Source organism: Glycine soja, chromosome 17, assembly GCF_004193775.1.
Source record: "Glycine soja cultivar W05 chromosome 17, ASM419377v2, whole genome shotgun sequence".
NCBI lineage: Eukaryota > Viridiplantae > Streptophyta > Magnoliopsida > Fabales > Fabaceae > Glycine > Glycine soja.
In genome coordinates this window covers 9,479,087-9,505,299 of record NC_041018.1, presented here as the reverse complement: position 1 = coordinate 9,505,299, position 26,213 = coordinate 9,479,087, and the positions used below count along the sequence as shown (strand labels likewise).

Genomic DNA, 26,213 nt, shown 5'->3' with positions numbered 1-26,213 from the left:
GCTCATAATATCTTCAAGAAGCCAATTCCACCTTTTGACGGACCCAAACGGCTTGGTGAAACCAGACCCACATTTCATCCGTTTAGCCACGCCACACATACGTTTCACAGTGTGTGGACCCAAAAGTAAAGAGAAAAAAAAAGAAGAGAGAAGCCATTCCTCTCTCACAATCTTTACACCTTGGTTAAAGTTTTAACCCTCCCAAAATCTTACTATGAGCCTCTAACCTATAACACATCAGCGACAAAACACCCTCTTTGTTTTTATTGTCCTTTTGTTTTGCCTCTTTGGCATACCAATGCCAAAGTAATTAAAAATAAAGAAAGAACATTAAATTAAAGCAGTTGTTAGTCCCCTTGAATGCGACGTTTGCTTTGAAGCCGGTCATATTAGGAATTTTCCTTCCCCTCCTCTTTTCTCAATCCACCATAATTAACCTTGGTAAGAAAAAATAACCGTGTATACACGGGAGACAAAAGCGCCTGGGATATAACAGGAGCGGTGAAAAAAAAAAAGAAGAAAAGAAAAGCGTTGTAAAACTAAAACCACATCGTTAGAGTTAAAAACGTAAGGAGTTTTAGTACCAGCGGCAGGAACAGTGGTTTTTTTTTTTTTTTTTTTCTTGTACTAGTACCATTGAACCTTGTTACTACATAAACAGATTTACATAAGAAAAACCTCTTTAGCCTTTTTTCCCAAACTCCAGAATTCCCCACCACTCCTTTTCTTATGGCATTTCGCCGGGTAAGCAGTGTCCCATTCCTCTTCCATCTTGTTCTTTAATTCCGATTCAACAAACCAATCCCCCCCTATCCATTACCCAATGGCGTTGTTCATTACTGTTGTTGTTGTTTTGTTCCTGCTGCAGCTGAGTTCGAGTGTCCGAGTGAACTCGGAGCCGACTCAGGACAAGCAAGCCCTCCTCTCTTTCCTCTCCCAAACCCCACACTCGAACCGTCTCCAATGGAACGCTTCGGAATCCGCGTGCGACTGGGTGGGCGTGAAATGCGACGCGTCACGCTCCTTCGTCTACTCGCTCCGTTTACCCGCCGTCGATTTAGTGGGTCGGGTCCCACCCGGTACACTCGGCCGCTTAACCCAGCTTCGGATCCTCAGCCTCCGCTCCAACGCCCTCACCGGCGAGATCCCTTCCGATTTCTCCAACCTCATTTTCCTCCGCAGCCTCTACCTCCAGAAGAACCAATTCTCCGGCGAGTTCCCTCCGAGTCTCACTCGCCTCACTCGCTTGGCTCGCTTGGATCTTTCCTCCAACAATTTCACCGGCCAAATCCCTTTCTCTGTTAACAACTTAACCCACCTCACTGGCCTCTTCTTAGAACGCAACCATTTCTCCGGTAAAATCCCTAGCATCACTCTCAGGCTTGTTAACTTCAATGTTTCATATAACAATCTCAACGGTTCAATCCCCGAGACACTCTCTGCGTTTCCGGAAACTTCCTTCGTCGGAAACATAGATCTCTGCGGACCGCCGTTGAAGGACTGTACTCCTTTCTTCCCGGCGCCGGCGCCGTCTCCGTCGGAGAATTCAACCCCGGTGAAGACACGTAAGAAGTCCAAGAAGCTCTCCACCGGCGCCATTGTTGCAATCGTTGTGGGGTCCGTTCTTGGCTTGGCGTTGTTGCTGCTGCTGCTGTTGCTGTGTCTCCGGCGGCGGCGAAGACAGCCCGCGAAGCCGCCGAAGGCGGTGGTGGAGGAGCATAGCGTGCCGGCGGAGGCGGGGACGTCGTCGTCGAAGGATGATATCACCGGGGGTTCGGCGGAGGTGGAGAGGAACAAGCTTGTGTTCTTCGAAGGGGGAATTTACAGTTTCGATTTGGAGGATTTGTTGAGGGCTTCGGCGGAGGTGTTGGGGAAGGGTAGCGTGGGGACTTCGTATAAGGCGGTGCTGGAGGAAGGAACCACCGTGGTGGTGAAGAGGCTGAAGGATGTTGTGGTGACGAAGAAAGAGTTCGAGACGCAAATGGAGGTTCTGGGGAATATTAAGCACGAGAATGTGGTTCCTCTCAGAGCCTTCTACTTCTCCAAGGACGAGAAATTGCTCGTTTATGATTACATGTCCGCTGGGAGCTTGTCTGCGCTGCTACACGGTACGATGTTATCTGTTGTTGAAATCTCTAATTCGTTTCTGTTTGATGAATTTTCCTTGCTGCTTAATTGTGTGTGCTTATAGTTAATTATTGAATTCATGCAATTTGATTGTTCTAGTGTAGGAATACTAGGTTTAATTTGTTTGCTCTTGGCCTTTCCGGCATTTCGTTGTGTTCATACGGGAAATTGAATATTCCTTTGTCTTGGAGGAATTGACATTATTTTTTTTTGTGGGTATTTAATTAATTTAGCTGAATTGCTGCTCCAGCTGTTGTTGTCGCGGAATTAAGATTATTTTAAATTTGGGAATATTTTAATCGTGTGCTGGTATTATAGTGAAGTGTTTGTTGTGTGATTAGCGTTTATGTGGGCAGTGGGCTGCTTTCTAAGATGATAATGGAGGTGGGTAGTCCGTGTGTTACTGTATTATTAGTGGCATCATGTTAATTATATTAATATTAAATTAATCAATGGGGGAGGATTGTTTAATTGGAAGTGTAATCGTAAATGGTAAGTTTCTGAAGCAGCGTAGAGTGCGCTGTTGCGCTTATGCTTCTGGAGCAAACATTCTCTACTTATGAGTGAGGCTGTCTTTCTTTAATTTGCCATTCCCCCCCAACAACACGCACTCATGAGATACCATTACCAGCGTGGTCTCACCGACATTATTTATAAAGAAAGAAAACGTGTAATTCCTTCCTTCCTAGCTACCTAATAAAGAACACAGTCATTTTGGACCGCGAGCATGCTGCTTTGTTTGCTTTTGAAACGGTTGATTTGAGTCCAAGCAAAAGAAAATTCCCACAAACCACGACCTCTGATTCTTGCTCATGTCTTTCACATTTAGATTTATGTGTTGTGATGAAATTATTGCATGGTGATATGATATACGGCTAAAAAGGGAAGGATAAAAAGAGCATTATTATGTTTACGTGTTTAATTAGTATATATAGATAGGGAAATGACAATCACTTGACTAACTACATTAGCATTGATATTGTTATTACAGGGAGCAGAGGGTCTGGGCGAACACCACTCGACTGGGACAGCCGAATGAAAATAGCCCTAGGAGCAGCAAGAGGGCTGACATGCCTCCATGTGGCAGGCAAGGTGGTCCACGGCAACATCAAATCTTCCAACATCCTCCTCCGGGGACCCGACCATGATGCCGGCGTTTCGGACTTCGGCCTCAACCCCTTGTTCGGAAACGGAGCCCCGTCAAACCGTGTGGCGGGATACCGGGCACCCGAAGTGGTCGAAACCCGGAAGGTGAGCTTCAAGTCCGACGTGTACAGCTTGGGAGTGTTGCTGCTGGAGCTTCTAACGGGAAAAGCGCCAAACCAAGCCTCGCTCGGGGAAGAGGGCATTGATCTTCCCAGGTGGGTTCAGTCAGTTGTGCGTGAAGAATGGACCGCAGAAGTGTTCGATGCGGAGCTCATGAGGTTCCAAAACATCGAGGAGGAGATGGTTCAACTGTTGCAAATTGCTATGGCGTGCGTTTCCGTTGTGCCGGATCAGAGGCCTAGCATGCAAGACGTGGTGCGTATGATTGAGGACATTAACCGTGGCGAGACAGATGATGGCTTGAGACAATCTTCTGATGACCCTTCCAAAGGATCCGAGGGTCACACACCACCCCCAGAGTCAAGGACTCCACCTAGGTCACTCACACCTTAACAAATTACTAGACTTGTTGATTGAATGAAAATTCAAAAAAGAGGAAAGGACAACACAAGGTGGTGGGTCGTTCTTACAAAAAATATTGTGAATTATGGCGCGCGTCTTTCTTTCTTCACTGGCCCAGTTCCTGTCTATTTTTTCCCTCTCATTTTTTTTTCTTTTATTAAATTCCAATGATTTTTACAGGTGGTAGTTTGAAAATTGTTCGTGCAGTCGGAGGGGGGGAGTGAGTTCAATGAACCGATTCAGATTGACCATTTCATGAAATTTACCTCATTTCTTAATTTCTTCAAGTTATTATTTATAATTGTTATCCTTTGTCCCAAATCAAGCTTTATCCTTTTCAATTCGTCTAGATACGACTGTCGTATGTTTACTACGAGGTCAGCTTGTGCATCCTTTTTTTTGACCTAGCGAGGAGGGCTGTTGTTGCAAAATCATTGCAAAAATTGTGTATCCACGTCACTTGTTCATCGATGACGCAGCAGGGTACTAAACCAAACCAGCTTTTGATCAATTATGAATGAAATCAGCATTGACCTCAGATGATTGATGGGATTGTGGCTATGGTGGTGCGAGTGTGGTCTGAATTCACGTGTTGGTAACTCACATGGGCACCGGAAGTGGTGGGAAAGAAATTTAGTGAGAAATTACATGGTTGCCCTTGGTGTGGGTGTCCATTTGTGAGGAAAAAGGGTGGAGAACAGGCTGGCTGGAGTGGGAGTTCTGACAAATAAAGAAGAGCGTTTGACCCAACCATGGTTTGAGAGCCGTCGATGCATGAGATTATGGACCCCTCTAAATAATCTAATCTATCCCTTGGGCGTAAAATCCTTGTGTTTTTAAAGAGTTTATTTTTATCAACTGGTAAGTTATTCGATCAGTAGACTAACCTTTCCTTCGCAGAGCTTCTTGTTCCCTTAATCCCTTTTTGCACTCTAAACACATCTTCCTTACGTACCAACCACATGCGTGTTTCACATGTTCTTAATTTGTCCTATGATTGCTGTTTTTTCTCCTCTTCATTTACGTATGATATGCACCTGTATTAGAATTAGGATTAGTAACAGAATTCTCAATCTAAGGGACATTCGGACAGAGGTAATCTGGAAACCAGTTTTTAATCACTCGCTCACCATAATTTTTAATAAACAATTTTTATTATTAAAAACTAGTTTCTATATTACCAGTGACCTGAACCTTTGGAAAAAGAACTGTTCCTGTTGTCGACATATATGTTGGCAAGCAACTGGACGTGCTAATGCCTAGCAATTTGTTCCGTCGCTTTCTGTTCACATTCAGACCTAGAAGCTGACACGTGGGAAAAAATGGCAATGGTCGTAATTGTCCTTTTTTGGACGTGTAAATAAGGGCATAGCTAGATAATTTTAAAGTTTTTTTTTAAATGTTATAAATGAACTGAATGTATTTTTATGTGTCTAATATATGAATAATGCTTTAAGGAAATATACTTATTGTATTTAATTCAAGACAAGATAAAAAATACAATTAGGTATATGTTCAGAGACTTGGTTGCTAGCATGAAACCTAAATATTCTAATAAGAAAATGAATAATTTGATTGACTTATCTTCGTATTGAACTCATCTTCGATTGTAAAATTCAGGTGAGATTGTATTTGTTTTCATTTAAAAAGGATTTGATTCACAGTTAAGAGTTACTTTATAAGCGCCCCATATGTTACGGAAATTTGAGTTCAGTTTTTATATACGTCCGTACTGAAAAGTTTCACTCGCGTTAGAGTCACATCCCTCATCGGCAAAGACACAATGTTCGGGCGCAAAATGAACTGTTCCTTTCATCACTTTGATTGTGGTTGTTGTGTTTTGTCATGTGTGTCGGCTAGCTTTAATCTTTGTCCTAATTCAGATGATTAATTTAACTTGTTCTAGTTCTCATAATTTATTATGGTCCAAACTCCAAAGAGTTACTTCTCACATTGTCAATATCAATAATAAGGCTATGAAGCATTAATGCATCATCCTCTACGTTGACAACCAAGTCTACATGTATTGTATGATAAGGCTATCCAAGAAAACAAAATAAGTGAAGCATTAATGTATCATCCCCTGAGTTGACAAAACAAGTTTACATGTGCGATAGATAGATATACTACTATATATTACGCAACCGTGGGAAAGGTAACCCCAACTGTGTTAATTAAAAGATGGACTTATAGTGATATAGAACATCCAATTTATAGGGTTGAATAATTATACTATCAATAATTTGTTCAAGTGGCTTTGGACAATACTTCTATTGTGTGCTAAATCAATTAAATTATTGTCACTTTTATGAGTTATACTATTTATATAATATATTTTTTTATAATATTAGTATTTTCTTTCCTCATCTCTTTTCATCCTTGCACTCATTTTATATGTAATTATCAAGAAATTGTAATACTTTGATCGACTATGAATCTGCTTCAGTGCGACTGTCGACGGTCTTTTAAGTCTTCAAGTTAGCACCTTCTCCCCATTACCCACTGGCGTCCTCCTTAGGTGTCGGGAGTTCCTACAAAATAATTTCAACGCTTAACTTAGAGAGTGAGCATTAAGGATGTAGGAGTGAGAGTAGGGTTAGGTTTACCTCTCTCTTCTTATACTCTTTTATATGACATTCATTGTCATTTGTAACCAATTTAGTTACTTATTTGTTGGTTGCTGATTTCGGTCGCTATTTAACATTTTTCTAGTAGTGCTAAATTTTAGAGGATATAATTATGTCTGATTGCGTGAATGTAAGTGTCATAAGTGATTGCCATTTGTTCCTTATTTTCATATTACCTTCACCAAATACACCGACTCGGTGCAAGTACGAGGTGTAAACTAGATCCATGATGAGGGTGGACTGAATTCAAATTCGACTGATACATATTCTGCATTTTTTTTTCTTCTATTTCTCATACTTATAAAAGTTTGTTGAAATTTACTTGTACTATAAAAACAAACCCTCTTTCTTTATATGGTGTGGCGTAGTAGACTAGCTATGAGAAATAACTACTTGTTCATCTTTCCTTTAAATCAACATTCAAAATACCTTCTCCAGGCTTAACTTCTACGTTAAAATATTTGTTTACAAGTTTTTGTACGGAGTTTGATATTTTATTTTCCCCTTTACTTTTGAGTCCCACAATGGAGACTTTTTAGGTTTAGACGACTAAAGTAATAGGATTTCGGGATATCTCTTATACAGAGTATTTATAAACCAATTAATATATCAGAAATGAAAAGTCCATTCAACGCAACTACTTTAAATTAGATATGTTAGATCAAACAAATTATTTATATAAATTGGAATACTTAACTTAGAGAGTATAATTTTTATTTTAAATAGAACCGACTATAGAATACAACATTCAATATATTGTCTCCACCAAGTGAAACAAAAGATTAATTTGAGATGAATGACATATGACTAATGGATATAATGCGATATCAGAGTTTAAATTTTGAATTAACTTTATTTTAATGAATTACTAAAAAAAGTTATTATTTATATTAGTTTATGTCATTTTAAAAATGCATTAAACTTATCATCAAATGTATTTAATTAACATTTATGGATTAAGATGTGATGAGTTAGGCAAACGAAGAAAAGTAACATGCCAAATGGCTTATAATGAAATAGTGTAACTACTCAGGAAAAGAATAGTTTTAAAATGATTAGTGACATTAAGCTATATTAAATATACGATAGAGAATCCCTGTGGTATATTTGGCTGCTTATTCAATTCATATTCACAAACGCTATTATTTTGCGGCTCATACAAGGAAAAAGTATGTCTATAGATCATAAAGTAATTAGAGACTTGCCTCGAGAATTTAGATTCTATATAAAGCAAAAGCCTTTTGGTACGGTGCGTTAATGAGAGCTTGTCATCACAGCATTGGATGAACACTTGATGGTGATTCACTTCTTGAGTTTCATTGCAAACCACTTTAACTATTCAAACCGTATGTATGATAAGTGTGTATGTAAAGTCGTTTCACGTAATTCCTTCCTAAGTGCCATTCTTGTCGGTTTCACATTTCACAGTCAAAAATGCACTTTTAGAAACTCATAGGGTTAATTTCGCCTTTTGGGTGATAAAGTGTGAACCAGCCAGACCAAATGAGCCCACAAAAACCGCAAGGTGCGACCCTTTTTCTTTTTTACTTTAGCTGGCATTGTCGACAGATGAGGATTAATGTTATGCAATTCCTCTGAATTTATGTTTATACCATCAATTATAAAATAAGATAAATTACTTTTTTTCCCCTGCAAAAACCATGTCCAAATTAATTTCAATACATTAACTTAATTTTTTTTGCAATGCTGGAGATTAAAGTCAGGTCATGAATTACTCACGCAACTTCAAAATACATTATTTTTTTATTAGTGAATATTAATTATTAATATTATTAATTATTGTTAAAGGAGTGATTCAAACTCGCAATCTTTTTTCTTTTTTTTTTCTTTCATCATTACACCAACCTTATATCTCTTCCAAAATACATTAATTATTGGTTTAATGTCACTTTTGATCCATTATGTTTTGCACTTATTTCGTTTTGATATATTAAATTTTAAAAGTCTTATTTTGATCCTTTATATTTTTAAAATGTATCAATTTGATATATTTTTTTAATTGTTTGTTAAAAACGTTAGTGTTCTGTTAATTTTTAAATTTTAAAATAGTTTAATGTCACTTTTGGTCTATTGTATTTTACAAATATTTTATTTTGATACATTATATTTTAAAAATTTTATTTCGATCCTTAATGTTTTTGGAATGCATCATTTTGGTCTTTTTTTTAATTTTTTGTTAGAAAGTCAGTGTCCATTAGTGTTTTAAATTTTAAAATAGTTAACATAATGACAACTAAAAATTGTCACAAGTCATTTTTATTTTAAAAAATAAAAACACTAAGTAAATGAAGAAAAAATAAATTTAAAACTACAAACAACAACATTCACTTTCACATTATTATTATTATTTTTTTCGTTCAATTTAATTATTTAATAATAATAATAATTTCATTCACCAATAATTTTCAATCACAATAGGTAAGGGTTTATTCTTCTTCCATCGTTTTGTGTCTTGTTGTCAGTCCAAAAAGATTGTTGCCCGCCTCCGCTTCTATCTCCACCACAACTACCCTAAGTGGTCAGAATTGTCGTCTCACCTAATATCAACAATCGTCTCATTGCCACTATGGACAGCAACGTGTTGGCGAAGACGAAGATCGATAACACTTGATTGTGGATGAGGTTTGATCAGTTTGGCCAATCAGAATCATCTTCCAATGAAACACACCATTTGATCCCTCTTTGCATTGCTCGTCTTTGACTAACCTGTTTGAAAATGTTAGATGGGAAATATTGTATTTACCCGACCCAACTTTGCCCAACAATGGAGATCTTTACTCACAGACCTTACAAAAAGTTACGTTGTTAACTTCTAGTTTAAATTTGGATTAATTGTCACTTTTGGTTTATTATGTTTCACTTTGTTATATTAAGTTTTAAAATTTTCGTTATGATTCTTTATATTTTCAAAATATATAATTTTTGTCATTTTTTCAAATTTAAAAATTAACAAAACAGTAACTTTTCAAACGAAAAATTGAGAAAAAAAAACAAAACGATACATTTCAAAAACATAAAAAATTATAATAAAACTTTTAAAATTTAATATATTAAAATAAAATAACTACAAAACATAATAAACTAAAAGTGAAATTAAACCTTAATTATTCTCCAATACATTGAGGTTATCATCAACGACCAGGACAGTACAATAGCTTTCTTGCCGTCCAAGTATATATGTTTGAGAAACATAGACAATAATGGAGTTGCAAAGGCCATCTCTGAGTAAATTAAAGCAAATTTGAATTAGAAGGATTAGTAGAAGGAAATACACGGAATTAAAAGAAAAATCAAATTATCCCGTAATTGTTTTGAATACAAATCCTAGTCAACTGTTGTTTACTGTAGTTGGATTTATTACAAGGTAGAAAAGAGAACCCTTATAAGGAATATAGTTTAATCATTAAGATCATTATCACAAAAAGCACGATGAACATTTATTTTACTATATATATAGTAACAGCTTAACAACCGAAGTAGCATTGGGTCAAGGCTACATTTAAGAGTGCATTAGTGCATGTGTGCGTATGTGTTAGGATCTCCTCAAAGTTCAACGGCGGGAACAGGCCAATCATTTCCATACAGAATTCTTGTATAAATTAGATGGTTTTTAGTCTAAACATACTCTTAGTTAAGATCCGATAGAATTTAAAATATTTTGAACTATGACTGCCAGCCTGTGGACTTTGCTTGCACATGAAACAATCTACTCGCTCAAATTATTGGTGTTCACAGAACAAACTTTATTTATTGTAAAAAGTTTAGGGAAAGGATATATTACTTCATTCCGAAATGCCAAATAGATATGATTCTGGGAGGAAAGACACGTGTTTTGGTTCACCCACTCGGGCAAGCATTTGTTTGGACAATACTATCTCATTAGACATATTAGTTTTCTTAGATTTTTTTTCTTTAAACATATAATTTAGTATTATGTCATAGATTCTTAATTTAGTCCCGTAAAAACTTATTAAATTAATTTCTGCGTTTGGTAAGGCAATTTAGTAACTTAAATGTTATTTTGACTAGCATATTTTAATTTGATAATAGTATAAATGTCATTGATTTGATTTTTATCGATATCCCATGTTGATTGTTAACTTCTTTACATGTTATTAATTTGATTTGTAGCATATTTTAATTTAATTTCTATTTACAGTACCAAATTAATTAAGAATGCACTACACCTATATGTCCTACACTCAAAATTCCACTCAACCTCTGCAAATTTAAAATCTTAAACATCCCTTTTTACTGGTAGTTAAAAAACTAATCCAGTTTCAAAAATATTTATATACATGTAGTTTAAAAGAAAAAAGAAAAGAAAATAACCTTTCTCTTATTTGATTTGTAAGGAGATGTTCTTTTTCCTGTTATATCTTCACAGCATTTGTAACTTTTGATCGATAAATAATAATAATTTAAAACAAAATTGAAACATGGAACGTGCATGGCCAACATACTGATTATATATATTCTCTTCAACACTTGGTAATACTAATTATGTCAAATCTGTACTTATGGCGCAGTGCTTATAAACATTAAGAAGGGGCTTTCGTAATATCAAAAGCATGTTAACACTCAACACTGAGGCAGCGAGGCTTACAGGGTCATGGAAGAAGAATCTCTTTACGGGTTAAGCAGCATCCACGAAGGGTTCCTAGAATAATATTTACACAATGAGGGTAAATTAGATTTTTTAAAAATGTTAAAATACATTTTAGCCTGCACATGATTCAAATATTTTTAAACATTTTTTCTTCTTTTCAAAATTTCCAATAATATGGGTGGGTGGGGGGAGCGAATAATATAGGAAAGGGATTTTAATCTCTTCATTACTCTCTCTTCCAAAGTTTTAAAGTAAATAAGATAAAAAATTATACAATTTAATTTTTTTTCTCTCTTATATATCTCTATTTCTTTTAAATCAAACATGATGATATAAGTGTCTGAGACCGACTTACAAGAGTTTTTTTTTTTTTTGACAGAGACTTATAAGAGTTCATGTATACCTGTCGAAAATGCTTGTGTATCAAGTTCAAGCTCATAGAGAAATAGAATCCCGGGCCTTTAGTATCAATTAGAAGGTACGTTCATGCAGCTAAACTGCCAAATGCAAGTCAATTCGAAGACAAAAACTGAGTTAAATTTCTGAACCAATTCTTTATTAATAACAGGTGGAAGAGAACTGCAATTCTTTGCTCTATGAAACAATAAATGATATTTTAAAAAAGAGTTGGATTCCTTCATTGCTTCACACACACATGATAAAAAATCTCCAATAGGACAATTTTAGTGACTAGGAAAAGTCCCCGAGACAAAGGGTAGCAAGGAAAAATATATATACATTTTATAAAATGTTAAATTAAAATCGTGGCTTGTCAATTTCGAAAAACTGCAAGGTTTTGTCCCTACCTATCCGTTTACATGCAGTGACTACACACCACCGAAAACCAATGCCTTGCAGAACATACATAGTCTTTTTCTGCTAGAACATGTCCTTCTTCCAGTACAGCTAAATCACCTTCATTTCCAGGAAAAAATTAAACGCAGTGAGTGTGGACCATAAAAGTGCATTATAATTTGTGGCAAGCAATTTTGAAGATAAATTTGGAAACACAAGATTCTCTGAACTGATATAGATCCATGCCTGCCTTGGAGGGAAACGAGTCCACCCCGTAGAGCTTTTAATGTACCTCCTTGTCCCTAATATTTGGGTACACCATCTTCTGATGATAATATGCCACATAAGTTTCTTTCTTTGAGATGAATTTTCTAGTCACTCTAGAAATTTATCCATTTACTCAAATAAACTTAAACTGTAAACGAAGGATTTGGTTAAATAGTAACTATAAGGTGTCTATTCTGCAGAATCCATTTGAAGTTCAGACAAAATATATTTGAAAAGCTCTAAGCCCTCCTCCAGTATTTGTCTTCGGCGTGATATAAATTAAGGCACTACACTAGCTAATAAAGTGAATCATGGTGAACCAAGTTCATTTTTGTCAAATTATATTTGACTCAAATTTAGGATGTTTGGTTGTTAAAGCAAAATCACTTTTAATCGAGGATAATCATGTTAAGAAAAAAAAAATGCTAGATAAGTTGCAACTTAGAATAGAGAAAAGTGACTCTTTCTAACATGCACCTTAAAAATAGTGTGCATGCATATGCACCTACAGATTGATTTGGCACCAAAAACCATTTTAAAACCCAGGACACCCAAAATATAAGGGAAAAAAACAAAACTAGATGCATAAATGCACCAATTTGGGAATGGTGCATGGTAGAATTACTCTAGAAAATTAGACTTCAATGATTTCGAGCTACAATGATTTCAGAAATGGAAGGGAAATTTGAACCATTACACCATTAAATTAAAATATGGGTCTGAAAAAGGATCTCGATCTAATGTAGTTATCATAAGAACAAAGGTTCAGCCTTAGTAATGAAGTGAGACTAGCCAGTAAATTAATTTTGGGTAGTCCTACAGTATCTAAGTTATATTTCTTTATTTAGTACTCTTTTATTTTTAATTATTTATTTCTAAAATTAAGAGAAAAATATCGTACATACAAACAACTTGCTTAAAAAAAAGAAAAGCATACTTATTGACTGAACAAAATTTCGGGACCAACATGGTACATCTTTGCTTGCGCCCTGTAGAGTGTAGACTAATGTGAAGTTTCGGCCACATACAATTAAATATTTGGGGTGTTTTTTTCTGCACTTTCCATATTGCTTCAAGAATCAATATAGGAAGTGCAGGAAATAATTTGGGGAGTGCAGAAAACAATTGACAAATATCTGAAGCTGTTCATGCGATTACGAGGTGCTTTATTTCATGGGCCTCACATTTTTGTTTGCTTTCTGAGTTGGACCGTGTCGCTTCAGTTTAATGGACCCATTTATAACATCTTTTACCATGTATTAAACAGAAGCTCATGTAAGGAACATTAAAATTTCCGAAAGTTGGGCATTCGTCATTAAAATTGAAAATATTAGGCTAATTAAAGTTTTTCTTTTATTTCTAGGTCTTTTTCTATAAATACCATTTAAAAAAAAATTGGAGACAAATAGGACTATTTCATTTCAATAAAAATAAGATGAAAGATACAATTTAGAACATAATCAAATTGATAAACAAAGTAAAAACTGAGAAGCCTTTATAAGAGAATGATATACTTGATTTGTTTGTCTCCTAGTAAAACTTATCAATGAGTCTGAAATTACATTCAACATCGCTCTACATCTATCAACTAGAATGTGAGATTCAGAGAAATCATATTGATTAGAGTGTAGACTATCAACAAGGACCTTGCACTCTTGCAGTCTGGTTGGAAGACGACTTTTGTTGCATTGATTTCTCGTGTCCAGGATAGCTTGGAGAAGACCCCAAGCATTGATTTCTCGTGCCCATTAACATTTTTCTAATTACTAAATAGAGTACCTGTTACATTTTTTTTTTAGATATTAAATACATTTAATTTTTCATTTAATATTCCTTCAATTAATATGTTGAAATTTGTAGGAAGATAAATACAGACACACTAAGAGGATATAATGTTGCTCTTTTAAATATATTTTATGGCCTAAGCTCTCATGTAATAAGAGATTATTAAATAAGCGCTTACCCTTAAATGCGAATCAATATAGAATGTAAAATTAACACAATTTATTACTACTATCTGCATAAATTTCATAGAAAGTGCGCGAAGAATAGTGTTTGTAGGATTTTACAATTTTTAAAAGATCTGGTTACAATGGTTTCAAAAGAAAAAACAAAAATGATCTGGTTACAAATAATTATTTCTTTCTCTATATACAACTTTTTGTCCATCACATGATATCATTTTTTTCAATATTCATCGATCTATACTACTTTGACATGAAACTTCTCTTCAACCTTTGTGACCCACTGGCATCTAAGGATAGAGCATATATATATGAACTGACTTTTATCTCATCCTGATCATATTCATATATTTACAGCTTTAAAAAACTCATCAAGATAGAAGTTGTTACTGCACAAATCGCACCTAAATAGAAAGGTGGAAAAACAAAGATACATGAACTTTCCTACAAAACTCAACCTCAGTGTGGACTACATACATAAGTGCAGAATTTTGTTTTGACAACGATGTTTGACGTAGTTAGTCTACTTTCTGTTGACAAATCAATAATGGTGAGTCAACAATTATTTTAACGTAGTGTTCAAAATTCCAGTCTTCGCCAATACTCTGAATTATAGTGTAGCTTTTCTCTTTACAACAAGTTCATCTTTTCAATAGAGGCCGACCAACGTGATTCTATTCCATCCTCCACTCTCTCTTATGCTTCAGATGCTATTATATATTTATTTATTTAATTATATGCACATTTATTCTTATCCATGGTCAAACACTGAAGTTCTAATTCTGTGTACAACTATAACAGATACAGGCTGGTCCTGTGTCGCCATATTTGCCGTGTGATATATTGCTCTGATATATGATGTACAATATTCATCCAATTTGTCTACCAAATATAGTTTGTAAAACATTTTTGCTAGATCTTGATAAAGACGGAAATGTCTCATTGGATATCTTATAGACACTCACATGTAAGTTACGGGATTTGGAGTTATTTTTATTCTAGGTTAATTTGTTCACGAGTTGAATATCATTAATTTTGAAGGAATTTAGTAAAATTTTCAAATATGGTTAGGATCTGATGACAAGATTTCCAATCCAAATAAATAAATATAAATGCATGTCCACCGGGAAAAGGAGAGAGATATGAAGAAAAAGGAAACAAACAAAGAGAGAAAGTGATAGAGATATAATAAGTGATGTTATAAAAAAATAATAATAAAATTAAGGGTTTGTTTGATTTAGATATCCGGAAATTAATTTGTGTTTTAAATAATATTTTTAAAGTAAAATTAGAAAAAATTATTTGTCTGGATAGTAAAATAAAATTGTTTTTTACAGTGAGAATATATTTTTTTAAAGTAATATAAGCATGCTTATGCTTTGTGAGTCTTAAACTTAAATGATAGGCAAGATTATATTTTTGGTCCTCTATTTTGTCTCTAATTTCGGATTTTGTCCTCCGATAAAATTATTTATGAATTTTATCATCATATTTAATCAAATCACGCAATATTGGTCCTTCAACCCACAATTGAACGTTGACTGTTACAAAAGAATGTTGACTGTCACGTGTTATGTTCGATGATAACTTCCCATGTCATGTTATGATTGGATGTCAACTCCATAGAAGATGAAATACATTGTTATTTTTATTGATCAATCAGAACATGACACATGATCGTCATCATCCAATAAGAATGTGACATGTGGTGGTGAACATTCCTTTGTAACCGTCAACTCTAATTGTGGACTGATGGACTAACATTGCGAGGACAAAATTCGTGAACAATTTTACTGGAGGACAAACTACGAAATTGAAGATAAAATGAGATACTAAATTTATAATTTTGCCTAAATGATAAATAAATTAAAGATTTATACTTATGTCAAAAAAATTATATGTTCAGTATCCTAAAATATAATTTCAGTTGTCATCTGAACAAACATTAATTTGATGGGATATTGGAGTTGATAGGCTTCAAACTGTAATCAAATTGATAGTCCAACTCAGTTTAATTTAAACTGATTACATTATTGAGCTTAAACTAAAAACAATTGAAAATGAGTTGATTAAGAAGCAGAAACCAGGTTGAAAAAATGAGGGTTGAAGATAAACCATGCAGACATACGAGCATATAAGCTAAACATGCAAACAGCTGGCTATGATTTTAAAATAAAAACAGTGAATAATAATTGAATTAGTTTGTTTTTTGGATGCCTAACAGAGCTGAGAATCAATGCTCAACTGAAATAAGGAATTTTTAGTAGCATAATCCTGTTTTGTAATATACTTTTTTATTTTTATTTTATTTATTTAATCAATCAACAAGTCCAGTCCTCAGCGATTCTCATCTCATAAATATGCAAATTCCTTCGACCCGTAGACGTACCTTTCCTCGGCTTTCCGCAAAGCCCACGAGAATATCTTTCTTTAATATAATCTTACTTAAAGTCCATTCGCTTATCCCTTTTTTAGTTCTCATATAATACCATCCTCTTTTTATCCAACTTCAATAGAATTTTGAAATTCAATTTGATGACTATATTGTATGAACTACAACTTTCTATAGATAATTGGATTCAAATTAAGGAATATATTCATGCTTCTACTTAATCAACTGTGTTTTTATTAATTTATGAACATTATTCAAGTATCTTAGACCACACTAGTTGTTCTTGCATTTGCATTTTTTGTTTCAGTTAATTAATTTATGAACATGCCCATTTCTTTAGTTTATACGCACAAATCAACGGTTTAGGAGTCTATATGTCACTTTGCAGGTACATATATATAAGATTAAAAACGAGTCAGTTAAAAAAATAATATAATATCACTCATTTTTTTATTAACAAATGTTAATTATTAATTATTTTGTTAACAACACTCTTCTCAGTAATGTTTTTTTTTCTTAGTTCTTACGTATGAATTAAATAATATTTGATCATATGTTGAGTCTCTAATACAAGAATTTGAGCAACTCACACAAAACGAAAAATGATTCACAAGGATTGCTATCAAAACTAGAATATATAAACTTCTATCTAAATTCTCTCCCAACCTTAGACTAAAAGAAAGCAAAAATTAATCATAAGAAAAAAGTAACGTGCAAAGATCAATATTCCAAATTAAAATATGCATAGAAAAAGCGCGTGGGATACACTACATCTGAACACTAGGGTTCCAGCTTATAATATCACGGTTAATTTAGTTCTAGTTACCCTTTTAATTTTGTATGCTTGCCTGCATAATGGGTGTGTAGGAAGGAAAAACATATAAGCAATGCAAGTGGTACTATATATGCTTATTATTTTTAGCTTTAGAAGTGCTATAATTGTCGTTAAAAGGAGGCATCCCTTTGTTCACTAGTTATACAGAAAACTTCATTCTTTACCATGAAGCAATGATCTACCAACAGCATTCTTTGTCTAAGACTTACTGTTTTATTTTTCCTTTTGCTTTTTTTTTTTTCTTTTTCAAGCTTTTGACGCAAAGACAAAGCATCATTCCCTTCTCTCTTTCCTAAAATTTAAAGAAAAAAATAAAATATATTCATATGATAGTTTCCTCTATTTTTTTCCTTCTCTATTTGATTTGGGAGGGGGAGAAATTTTTTGAAGAGGTTAAGAATTAAAATGTTAGAAAGAAAAATATCGAATGAGCATGCAGATTTTTTTTTCTCGTAGTTCGAGAATTAAACTGAAGATAAAGTTCAGAAACGCACCGTGAGGGAAAGTCAGATACGGTTGTAAAAATAGAATGTGGGTCCATTAGTAATAGATCATTGGGTTGGGCTTTACAATCAAGTCTAGGGTGTTGCTAGGTGCATCAGACATATTGTTTGTGCACCCAGCATAAAAGAAAATTTTAAAACTGTCCTTACATATTTTTCTTTTATAGATTACGTAATTCCTATAATTTATATGTAAGTGTTTTTTTTTTAATTTCAAAAATATGTTTTATGAATTAATTTAAAATCAATGATTCAAATAGGAGTCGAACTTGTGACTTTCCCTCTATATATAACTCTTATGTAATTTGAGTCTGGAGGCTCAAATTAATGTCAACTAAACCTGACTAATCCGTAATGGGCGGCTGAGACCATGGAGGCTCAAATTAAGTGTATTTCTTCTATATGTCCAATAAGAAAGAAAAAAAAATGTGTCTTTCCCTCTCATACCTGACACATCTTGTATTGGAGAGGATTTTTGATCCAAAGGCACATACTTCAATATTTTTATTATGAACCAATTATATTCTTTAGTTGAAAACTAATGATTAATATCCCAAATTACTAAGATTTATTTAATGAGTTAATCTTTTTCAACATAAACACGAGCCAAAGATCAAATCCATAATTACATATTTAAGAGATAACATTATTTATTAATCATGTCACACCATGTTTATACTTTAGCATTGAGTTGAATAAATAATTAAAATCACGATTTGAAAATTTATTGCCTTGCTTTAATCCATCACACCATTCCATGACAAAGGGACAACACATATTGGGCTATGTTTGAAAAAATTAGTTGAAAAGCTAACCAAAACCTGAAAAACGAGTTAGAAGTTGAAAAATTAACTTATTGAATTATAAATATTTAGTGAAATTAATCATTGAAATAGCTGAAAAATATAAAATGAATAAAAAACAATAAAATCGTGGTAAGTAGAAATTTTGATAAATATATTAAAGATAAAAAAAAGAAAATATAAAAAATTAAAAGTTAAAAACTAACATTTTTAAAAATGTTACTTCAAGTAACATTTAAAAAAATGCTAGAAACTACTAAAAAGAATTTGTTTATCAAACAATTAAATGAACGTTTTAACTATTAAAAAAACTAGAAACTAATAAAAATGTCTTATCAAATATAACCTTAGTCCAATTTTTATTTCTTAATTAAAAATATTGTACAATTACAATAATAATATAATTAATATGTGCATAATATTTATATAAATTATCAATGTAATATATTTTCTCATATTAATTTACTTTTTACATTAATATATTTATATCTAATAATTTTTATAGTAACTTGATAAACCATAAAAAATGTTTTCAACCTTTTATTATATATTATTTTTAAATTTGAGATCTAACCTAACAAAATATATTTATTTAGAAAGATAAAAAAAAAAGTATTACAAAAATGAAAAGTGCATGTTAGGAGCAGTCAATATTAACTAAAACCATCAAAAGTAAGTCAAAATCTGTTACGACTCGCTTTTCAACCCCTTTTATGCTGCGGGTAGGGTGGGTTAATCCAACAGGTTAACACATGCTTAATCACCCTTAATTCCAACATTATGTGTGTTTATGTATACAGCCACTGGTCATTAGTCATTACAAAAAATAAAATGAATATGTTTTCTCTCGAGATATTTTGTAAGATTGATAAAAGGTGATATTTGAGTTTTAATGTTCCAAAGAGAATAATTGAAGAATTATTTGTCCACCATCAAGTAGTGACTTCAAATAGAAAAAACAACCTGAAAAAATATGGACAAGATTTTCATATTCTATTGCAGAGATCACGTGTTATGGCGGGTAAGTTGGAAAACTTTAGTGTGATAAGGTTGGTTCCTTCTTTGGTTTTGTGTGTGTTTGATTTATAATTGTTTCAATACAAATAAAGCGTTTAAGGAAAATAAAATGTTACGTTTGTTCAACGTAATCGACATGCATATATAAAATTAAGTTTAATATTAAATTTTGCATTGAAACACATGATATGCTGACCCAAATGTGTATTTTATTATTATTATTATTTTTATTTGGAAGAGGAACCATTATCTATGTGTAGTAAAACAGGCAATATACAAAATTCATAAATTTAGTTGATGGTTTTTTGTTTTTGTGAGATATAAAATAAGTAAAGAAGATTAGGTGAAATGTAAGATGCATAATAAATAATAAAAAAAAGAATATAACAAATAAAAGCATGTAGAAGCAGGAACGATAAGGAAAATGGCAGAAGGGAGGAATATTCTGACAGAAACCGCAAATGGGCCACGCAAAAGGGATATTCAGAGGAAGGACCACTACTATAATAACGGTATTTTAAGTCGGTTATTCAAGCCCTTTGACGACGGTTTTGAACCGTCATAGAAGCCAGCGTCGTAATATCATAATGCATTTACAACGACGGTTTATAAACCGTCATAGAAAGTAGCATTTTCTAAGACGGTTATTGAATAACCGTCTTAAAATATAATAGATACAAAGACGGTTTACATCCTATACCCGTCTTAAAATGACATATTTAACATGCGGATTCTAAGACGGTTATTCAACAATCGTCTTAAAAAGTTTAACATTCTAAAACGGTTTTAAAAGAACCGTCGTAGTATGTCCTAGAAATTAAGACGGTTATTCGAATAACCGTCTTAGAATAGCATTTTTGCTGTTGAAATTCTATGACGGCTATTCACACGACCGCCTTAGTTTTTAAGATATACTACGACGGTTCTGTTAGAACCGTCTTAGATAACTTTTTTTTTTGTGTTGGCTGGTAGCTTTAAAAGCTGTTACTTTTAATTACATAGTGTAACAAAATTTAAACAATTATAAAATGATTTAATTACTTAATAAACATACAATTTGTAGACATATAAAATCATTCAATTTATAGATAACACTAATATGTAACCAATACATCCAGCAACAACAACACATCTAATACAATGCAGACTTGAAATTTAGATGACAGTACCTGAATGTTGCAATATGATTAATTACGACTATATATATATGCAATGCAAAGATAAGAACATTAATCGGATATAATACCATCATTATTGTTTAATAAGAGTTCCATTAAGAATATTTAAATCATTCCCCACCTAACCCCATTTAATTTTGTATTGATATTGAATTGATTGATTCAAATTTTGAGACAAAAAATTGTAACTAAGCTTATAAGTTAGGAACTATTTTTCACTTATATTAGAAAGTTTATTTAAACTTAATTAAATTGAAAATAAATTATAAACAAACGTTAAACTACCTATTTTAATAAGTTTTTTCACAAACCTGCCAAATATACTTATATATCTCATAAGATAACTCTAAAAAAATTATTACAAACGAGCAAAATACAGAAAATTTGTCCAAATTTTGCTTATTAAGCCATTTTTGTCTTAAAAAGTTATGATTGCATTAAAAATTCTATTTTTTCATTAAAAAATTATTTTATACATAGGAATGCAGTGTGTGATTGTAAATTAAAGATATGCAAGTTTTATTTCTTTTTATTATCAAATATTAATTTGTTAATTTGGTTAAAAATGTTCGCTAACAAATAATGCTTAAGGCCAATTGAGAAACTATAGAAAGTTAAAACCAATAACTTTCACTTAGGTGTTAAACTAGTCAAACTTAGCCTAACCTAGCTCAATTATTACTAAGCATATACTTTCGGTATCTATTACTCTGGATCTCTTTTATTTTTTTTATCCGTCTCTCAATCTCTCTACACTATTTTATTCACCCAGCAACTTCTCTTACAAATTATTTCTAACCTTATTTTTTTTTCACTACATATCCATCAACCAACAATTTCCCCTCATTCTTTTATTTTTACCTCTCTATTTGTCATCCTTCTACCTTGGATCACAGGCAAAAAATTGGAAACATTTTCCATAGAAATATTGTATTTTGAAGTGTTTAACGATAAAATAATACTGCAAAGTGATGCAGAGATTTAAGCACTGACCTTCAAGCCAGGTATAATAGATGAAAACGCTATGAATCTCTCAGCCATTAGCTGTCTCCTTTTTCTCTCGGACATAATTTGATCTCGTGTGGTTCCCAAGTTTACCTGGTTCCCTGTTTTGGAAAAGTGAGTTTGTACATGTGTTTCACCCTGTATTTGCTAGCTTAGTCATTCATGATTAACAACTATGAACTGGAAGGGAATGACGCATTTCTTCTATTTCAACCTACTTAGGTTATGATTCTTTTTTAAATCAAGTTTAAATTGCACTTGTAAACTTGATTTCACCATATAGCCAATACATCTATATTGAAAAATAAGATTAATAATAATAAGAAAAGCTACCGAATCCACAATCTCTTGAAAATGAACTGAAACCCCTGCACTATCCAAATTCTGGTGATTGGTGGAATTGTGTATTAACTCCGAAACTTTGTTCAGCCGCATCTGCAACAACCACATCAGTTTCCAAATTTTAAAAAAAAACATTTTAAAAAAATAAAAAGAACACTCCAATTCCAAAACACTCATTAGTTTCTAGAACATTCTACAATCACACCTGCTTGGCTCGCTTCCCGAACACAAACAGCATCGCATCGATGACGTTGCTCTTCCCGCTCCCGTTAGGTCCCACCACGGCGGAGAAACTCTGAAATCGAAGCAATTAGAAGTTCACAAGTGAAATAAATCCACGCAGTTCAAAAGTTCGCAAGCCAAATCGAAGCAATTCAAAAGGTCGCAAGTTAAACCAAAGCAATTCAAAAGTCCGTAAGTAAAATCGAAGTTCTAAAGTGAAAGTGAAACCAAAGCAATTAAAAAGCTAGCAAGTGAAATTGAACCAAATCGAAGTTCACACTGCAATTAGAGAGAGAAATTGAAGGTTGAGAAGTGAGGTTAATTAGGGGGAAGCAAGGAACTTTATTAATTTGAATCTTAAAAGGTTCAACTTAATTAATGATAGTTTCAATTTAAAATAACATACACAATTTTTATTTTAGAAAACATAACCTACACGCATGATCTTATTCCTTCACTAAAATTTATTAAAAATTATAAAAGTGTACAAGTCTTACTCTTTATTTAATAAATCTTATTTATAATTTTGTAATTTTTTTATAATTTTTATTTAATAAAAGAGCATTTTTTTAACTCCGTTGACAATATGTTCTTAGCTAAGCACATTTTATCTTCATCAATTTTCCAACAAGTGTGCAATCCTCCACTCCAATACTCACCATATCTGTACGTACACACCCAAGTTCATTTATAAGTCCAAGATGGGTCCATTTAAAATGAATTATAAGTCCAAAATGGATCCATTTCAAGAACTAAATTTAAACAAACCCACCCATATATATTATCGTTGGACAAACACTTTTAAAAGTAAACTAAAAATATATTCATAGTTATTTTTAACAAATTAAAATTCTTTTACTATATATATATATATATATATATATATATATATATATATATATATACATACTATTTACATTAAAGCTCATGAGTATTTGCCTACAAAATCAATAGTAATTTTTTATCTGGCTATCCCATTTATATTATCCGATTTTTGCTAATACATGGTTAATGCATTTTGGGATCTCAAATTCAGTTGATAAAAAAATCTATTGTTGACAACCATAAAAATATATCACAAATTTTTTTAGTTCACAGGTTCAGAACTTCACTCTCAAAGCTTGTGACCAAAAGATAGAAAAGACCAACTTTAATTTTAACATGAAATTGTTACTAAAATAATTACATGAAGAAGAGATGCATACCTTCACTTTCAGATCACCACTAGCCATCCTAACCAAACCACAAAGATTGTATGAAATGGCATTGGTATCTTTTATTGAAGCCATATTTGGCAAAACCTGAGCGAGCAAACAAAGTTTGAAACAAGAGCTAAGCAACAACATTTATCATTATTACAAAATAGGTAGCAAGTCTAAATTTCAAGCTTCTTCCAACCATCTAACAAATTTTCACCAGCATACTAAAAGAGAAATATAATGAACTAAAAAATCTGCTAAAACTTTTATGATATATTTACCATATAATTCTCCAGTTTCTTGAATTTGTAATGCTCCTTTTGGGCCTCTATGGTATAGTGCGTGGATGTAACCTAATAAATTTAACATAGAAATAAGAGAGAAAAAAAATAAATTGTAAATGTAAAAGAAACTACAATCAATTGAAAGATCTCAGCATCAACACAATTGAAGTAGGAAGATTTCTCAAAAAGAAAATAAATATAAAGCAAATGCAAGACTGTACGTTTACCATTTTCCTTTGTTAATTACCAAAGTGCATGATAACTTTATGTTATGAGAGATAAATATAAAGCAAATGCTAGATCAGTTATGTAATTGTTACAATACTTTAGAACTGTAAATTGGTAACTAATTTGATCATATTTATGTCAACATCACCTGAAAATATGAGTATCTAATTGAGGTATTAAGGGGTATTGCAGAATCGTCCCTATCCATGTATAACATGCTAGGATCAAATCAAAACTGCACAAGTGCACATGGCACAACCTTCCAGCTTTGGAATTAGATCTGCACAACCTTCCAAGCACAATTAATCACAATAATATCAACGAAGGAAAATCTCTACCTAACCATTCTATAAAAATACTTAGTATAATCAGCGAATCCCAAATAGAAACGCAACCACAAATAAAAAAAAATCAGCATCAAACCAAACAAAAACGAAAATGAAAAATTCAATCGACGGGCACTTTCATTCATCTCCCAATCCCTGTTTTTAACTACTTCCTTGCCGGTTACTGTTCCACCTTCATATTCCTCTATTTCGGAACACAAAAAAACAGGGCATGTACTCCTCTCTTCATTTAGTTCTCGTTCGTTCTCGTTCCGAGGGAGACGTCGATTTGTTCTCCATGGAGAGGTCGACAAAGGAAGATTTCATCGGGAAGCAGTTGAAGCAGCAACTTACGAGAACCGCCACAGAGCTGGCCTTCCTGCGCGGAGGAAACGGAACCAAAGGCAGAGCGGGAGCACGCGCGGCAGCTAGCTAGGGTTTCTCGGGTTAGCAATAGTACTGAGTACTATCCAATATATATGAACGAGATATTAACCTAACAAAGACGGTTTTTTGGACAAAACCGTCTTTGTACCAGAATACAAAATTACCATTTTGCCATTTCGCATACCTCATCAAAGCCGGTTCTTCACAAACGTCGTTGTTATGTTTCATTTTATTACAAAAATGCCACCACGAACCTTTTTAAGACGGTTCTCTAGAACCGATTTAGAATCAACGTCGTAAATTGTAGCTTTTTTAGTAGTGGACGATAGGAAAGAATATTATGGACACGCGTCTCGAGGATAATCTCTATTCTTTGTTATTATGTTTTTTTTTATGTACTTTTTTTCTTTTCTTTTCTTGAGTGAGGAAAAAAAATAAAATCAAAGGAAGAATCCGAAGAAAAGGTGTGAGTTGGAGTTTAGCTTGTACAAGAAGACTGAAGTTAGAAAGCAACCAACCATTTTTATTGAAAGCTCGTGGAATTTGATGCACTCTTCCTCTCACTTTCACACAGGCACACTGTTTTAATTTCCTTTTTTTTTAATTGAAAAATCACACAATCTTTTGTTGATGCATCCTATGAAGCATGAGATGTAAAGATTTTTATGGGTAATGTTAGTTGTGATTCTCCCTTCTGCCTTAGCATTTTGCAAGCTCAGTTAGGACTGAAATGAACTAGGATGTTATTAATGCCTTTAAGTAGAAATTATAATTCCAAGTAGCAACTATAGTTTTGGGATAGTGCTGTTTAATCTAACAAGTGGTATTTGAGGATTTGTGCGAGATATGATCCCTTCCCCCCCTTAAAGATATGATCCCCTTGTGGTTAGTTTTCCCACATGTATGGGCAGTAGTGTGTGTTGTTGAGGACTTGGAGCGATAAAGCATGATGAGAGTTGATTTCAATATTTTCTTGTTAAATTTTGTCCATGGTAGAGGTAATATATTGACATAGATTTTTGAAGGTAGAGAGATGGTTTAAAGATTCCAAGATTCTGGAGAATGTATTAATTGGATGGTGAAATATGGGAAGAAAAGGGATTACAGCGATGTTAATTAAGTAGAAAAAATTTGTTGTAATTAACAATATACAAATTTTAGGTTTAAATATATCTTTTATTTTTATAATTTAGTGTTTTTTTTTCATTTTAATACTTAAAAATATATTTGTTTTGATAATGCTTTAAATAATAATAAAAATATTTTGAATAATAAAAACAAAATATTATTTAAAGAATAAAAAATAAAACAAACATTATTTATAAGGATTAAAATATTTTTAAAAAAGTACATAAACAAAAAATATATTTAAGTTAGCCTAAATTTTTAGCTAGTTGTAAGTACTTGATCCAAA

The 26,213-nt window shown here is 32.9% G+C and overlaps 2 protein-coding genes across 4 annotated transcripts; one reads left to right on the top strand and one right to left on the bottom strand.

The window, feature by feature from the left end:
* The first annotated feature begins 661 nt into the window (after window positions 1-661).
* On the top strand, window positions 662-4,713 carry LOC114393282 (probable inactive receptor kinase At2g26730). Of its 2 annotated transcripts, XR_003662523.1 has the most exons (3): window positions 662-2,108; window positions 3,119-3,845; window positions 3,976-4,713. XR_003662523.1 is itself a non-coding variant. In XM_028354559.1 (2 exons), exons 1-2 carry the CDS (start codon window positions 824-826, stop codon window positions 3,784-3,786), a joined length of 1,953 nt encoding a protein of 650 aa, XP_028210360.1. In that variant the 5' UTR covers window positions 662-823; the 3' UTR covers window positions 3,787-4,116. The 2 variants fall into 2 exon arrangements, 1 of the variants encoding a protein (XP_028210360.1); XM_028354559.1 differs by having other exon boundaries at window positions 3,119-4,116.
* Window positions 4,714-20,686: 15,973 nt separating this feature from the next.
* Window positions 20,687-24,938, bottom strand: LOC114393290 (structural maintenance of chromosomes protein 1-like). 2 transcript variants are annotated; one of them, XR_003662524.1, is made up of 7 exons: window positions 24,235-24,938; window positions 23,856-23,927; window positions 23,581-23,676; window positions 22,359-22,448; window positions 22,145-22,246; window positions 21,800-21,912; window positions 20,687-20,797 (listed from the first exon to the last, which is right to left on the bottom strand). XR_003662524.1 is itself a non-coding variant. In XM_028354569.1 (6 exons), exons 1-6 carry the CDS (start codon window positions 24,301-24,303, stop codon window positions 21,901-21,903), a joined length of 441 nt encoding a protein of 146 aa, XP_028210370.1. In that variant the 5' UTR covers window positions 24,304-24,938; the 3' UTR covers window positions 21,781-21,900. The 2 variants fall into 2 exon arrangements, 1 of the variants encoding a protein (XP_028210370.1); XM_028354569.1 differs by lacking the exon at window positions 20,687-20,797 and having other exon boundaries at window positions 21,781-21,912.
* Window positions 24,939-26,213: the final 1,275 nt, after the last annotated feature.